The 3403-nt window shown below is 38.4% G+C and overlaps 1 protein-coding gene across 1 annotated transcript; it reads left to right on the forward strand.

Annotated features, from left to right (window-relative positions):
• Nucleotides 1–1498: 1498 nt before the first annotated feature.
• Nucleotides 1499–2627, forward strand: LOC124777027. The gene is made up of 2 exons (XM_047252287.1): nt 1499–1707; nt 2171–2627. Exons 1-2 carry the CDS (start codon nt 1499–1501, stop codon nt 2625–2627), a joined length of 666 nt encoding a protein of 221 aa, XP_047108243.1.
• Nucleotides 2628–3403: the final 776 nt, after the last annotated feature.

Consider the following 3403-nt stretch of genomic DNA (forward strand, 5'->3'; position numbering starts at 1 on the left):
TGACTGTAAAACCAATTACAGCTCACTTGGATGAGACTGCCAATGCTGGAGAAACTCCCAACAAGTTACATTTGTCAGCTGGAACACGTTCTGTGATATGGGTTGTTCTGAATTATGTGAGATCATTCAAATGCTCAATCGTGGCATCAGTTTAGCTAAAATTGTTGGTACCAACAACCAGAAGCAAATTACTAGAAGCTCGAAATAATGCTGCAGTTATCTTCGCGGAAATTGGGATGCAGTTGTCCCTGAACCAAAATTGTTGCCACTGCAATTAATACAGATCCTGAATTTACGGAGGTGCGCACTAAAAAGAGAAAAAGATTCTATGATGAAACCAGGAATGAAGTGACGGACGCGAATCTGGGAATCCTATTCACGATAAGTGTATTTTATGTCATTATTGACAATCTGTTCCTAACTTTAAAATCCGATATGAAACACTGAATATTTTAGATGAAACATTTGGCTTTTATGGAAATAATCAAAGATGACTGACGATCAGGTCGCTGAGTCATACAAATTACTTTTCAGTGAATACCATAATGATGTCACAACAGATTTAGAAGAAGAAATTAAATATTTTAAATCAATCCATACTTCAAACATTGAATATATTACCTTGGAATCATTAGAACTCTTGAATAAGATGCACGAGCTTAAAATTTTAACTTGTTTCTGACGTAAGCGTAGCATCTTTTATATTTTTCCAGTGACTGTGGCTGAAGCAGAAAGCTCATTCAGCACTCTGTCTCGTGTTAAAAGTTGTCTCAGATCAACTACGCATCAACAACGTCTCACAGATTTGGGAACCTCGGCAAATGAATATAACTTGGCGAGGCAGCTCGACTCTGATGCTGTGATTCAAACATTTCCTGAACGAAAGCCTTGCAAAGCGCCACTGATCTTGTTATATGCAAGTAGCTTATGATATAATAGCCATGCTCGACTCATGGCGGTTTACATGCGAGTGCGCTGTGTCTCTTTTCTGAAGTATGTGGGCACGCCAGGGAACATGTGCGGACATAACACCATATTGCAGCGTTACAATTAGAATAACATTTAGCCTTCTGTTTTAACTAGCCTTCTGTTTTAACCCTCGCATTACCAAGCGGGGTATTCTGACTATCCCAGGTTGATTTTTTTCCCTATAATAATGTTATCTGAAGGGCCACATGACTGTGGTTTCATGACTTTGTACTAAAATGATTGACATTGAATTCACACTCACGACTGTCTAATTTTTTTGGCTTTATCATTGTTATTCAAGTGATTTATTGATTGTTAGATTGTGAGACTACCCCGCTTTGTCTGAAACATCTTCTTTTCTTATTTCTAGAAAAAGATTTTGGGAAATATATTTGTCATTAATCTTCTTTGTTGAGTTTTGCCATAGATCCAGTGTTTGTTATTGTTGCTGGTTACTACTGTTGAGTTGAATTTGACGTTCACTGTTGAGCTGACATTACACGAGTCAGTACTTCATCTGCAAGTAAGGATGTCCAAAGGACTTTCTAGCGAAGAGATCATGGAAATTCTATACAATTATGATGTCAGTGACGATGAAAATGAATGGGACATTGATAATGAACTGAATGAATATATGGAACCTCTTCACAAAGACCACATCATAGCATCAGATGAAGCTGATGATGAAATACCAGTAGACACTACACATTCACGTGAACAAGTAGAAGAAGAAGAAGAGTATGATGATGATGATGATGAAGACGAAGGCACTGGAGATTTGTTTGTTTCTAGAAGTGGACTACAATTTTCTAGTGAACCACCAAAAGGTGGGCGCCGTCAACGTCGCAACATTTTGAACGTAACATCTGGCCCAGTGAATGATGGAAAAACAGTCAAAACAATAACAGAGTCATTTTATTATTTATCTCACCGGAAATCGTGGGCATCATTGTAGAAGAACCGAACAGGGAAGCCAAACGAGTAATTTCTTTGTGGAATGCAGCTCATTCTCCGAACAAAACGACATGGAGAGATATAAATGCAACTGAAGTGTACCCTGTATTAGCAATTCTAGTAGGACATCACACAAGTGCTTCCGATCTGTGGAGAGGTAATGTTGCCTTTCGGCAACCATTCTTTTCTGCTGCAATGTCAGGAAACCGATTTTTGTCTATACTGAATTCTTGCTATTTGACAACAGAGACACAAGAGCACAGAGAATTGAAGAAACTAAGTACAAACTACAAGCCGTCAGGGTAGTGTTCGACAAATTTCAATCTAACTTGTGCAAGAACTTCTATCCTTATGAATACGTGACTACTGATGAACGATTAGCAATGTCCCGAGGAAAGTGCCCTTTTAGGGTTTATATGAAGAGTAAGCCTGGCAAGTATGGAATTAAAATTTGGATTTGTGCTGAAGTGAAGACATCTTACTTATTACGGACCCAAATTTACACAGGAATGGTGGACAATACTCGGGAAGTGAATCAAGAACAGAGAGTTATTTTGGATCTGATGGAACCATTTCTGAATAACGGTCATGGTGTAACAACTGATAATTTTTTGACCAGTTTTCCATTGGCTGCTGAACTACTAAAACGAAACACGACACTGGTTGGTACCTTGCGTTCCAATAAGAAAGATATTCCGAAGTAATTCTTGTCAAACAGAAAGAGAGAAGTTCACTCTTCAATGTTTGGTTTCACAAATGACTTGACCCTAGTTTCCTATGTTCCAAAGAAGGGGAAGGCAGTGATACTACTCTCTACTCAGCATAATGAGAGACAAGTGAATGGTGAAGAAAGTGAACACAAACCTGAAATCATACTGCATTACAACAAAACCAAAGGTGCTGTCGATAATGGGGATAAAATGACAATACAGTTGTGTTAGAGGAACGAGGCAGTGGCCACTAAGAATCTTCATAGAAATGATAGATATTGCAGCACTGAATGCATATATTCTGTACACTCAAAGATTTCCTGATTGGCAGAAGAATAACCCAAGCCGACATAACTCTTCATGACTGAACTGCCATTTGGACTCAGCAAAGGCAACATGGAAGAAACAGACAAAAATATCAACGGTCTTCATAAAGATGTACAAGATGCACTGAAAGCTTGTGGTATTGCAATTCCTACAGCAGTGATCCAGACCCAACGTTCCAAGTTACCAACGCCACAACGATGTCAAGATTGCAAGAGAAACGAAGATCGGAAAACAAGATTCTGTTGTGTAACGTGCACGAAACCTGCTTGTAATATATACGGAGAAGGAACTGTTACTGTGAAGTGCATGCAGTGCAAAAGTGTACTTGACTGAAAAGTTGAAAAAAGTCTTGTGTTATTTTACTGCAGTGACTGTTGAAGTACATATATTATTAACTTTCTGTTCGTTGAGTACTGAATTTAGCGAAAGATATAAAAATTTTT

This window comes from Schistocerca piceifrons, chromosome 1 (genome assembly GCF_021461385.2).
Source record: "Schistocerca piceifrons isolate TAMUIC-IGC-003096 chromosome 1, iqSchPice1.1, whole genome shotgun sequence".
Taxonomy (NCBI): Eukaryota; Metazoa; Arthropoda; class Insecta; order Orthoptera; family Acrididae; genus Schistocerca; species Schistocerca piceifrons.

Coding starts and splice junctions, on each gene's coding strand:
- LOC124777027 (XM_047252287.1), top strand. CDS start 1,499: ATGTCCAAAGGACTTTCTAGCGAAGAGATCATGGAAATTCTATACAAT. Junction 1,708..2,170: donor CAAGTAGAAGAAGAAGAAGA/GTATGATGATGA, acceptor ATTTGACAACAG/AGACACAAGAGCACAGAGAA.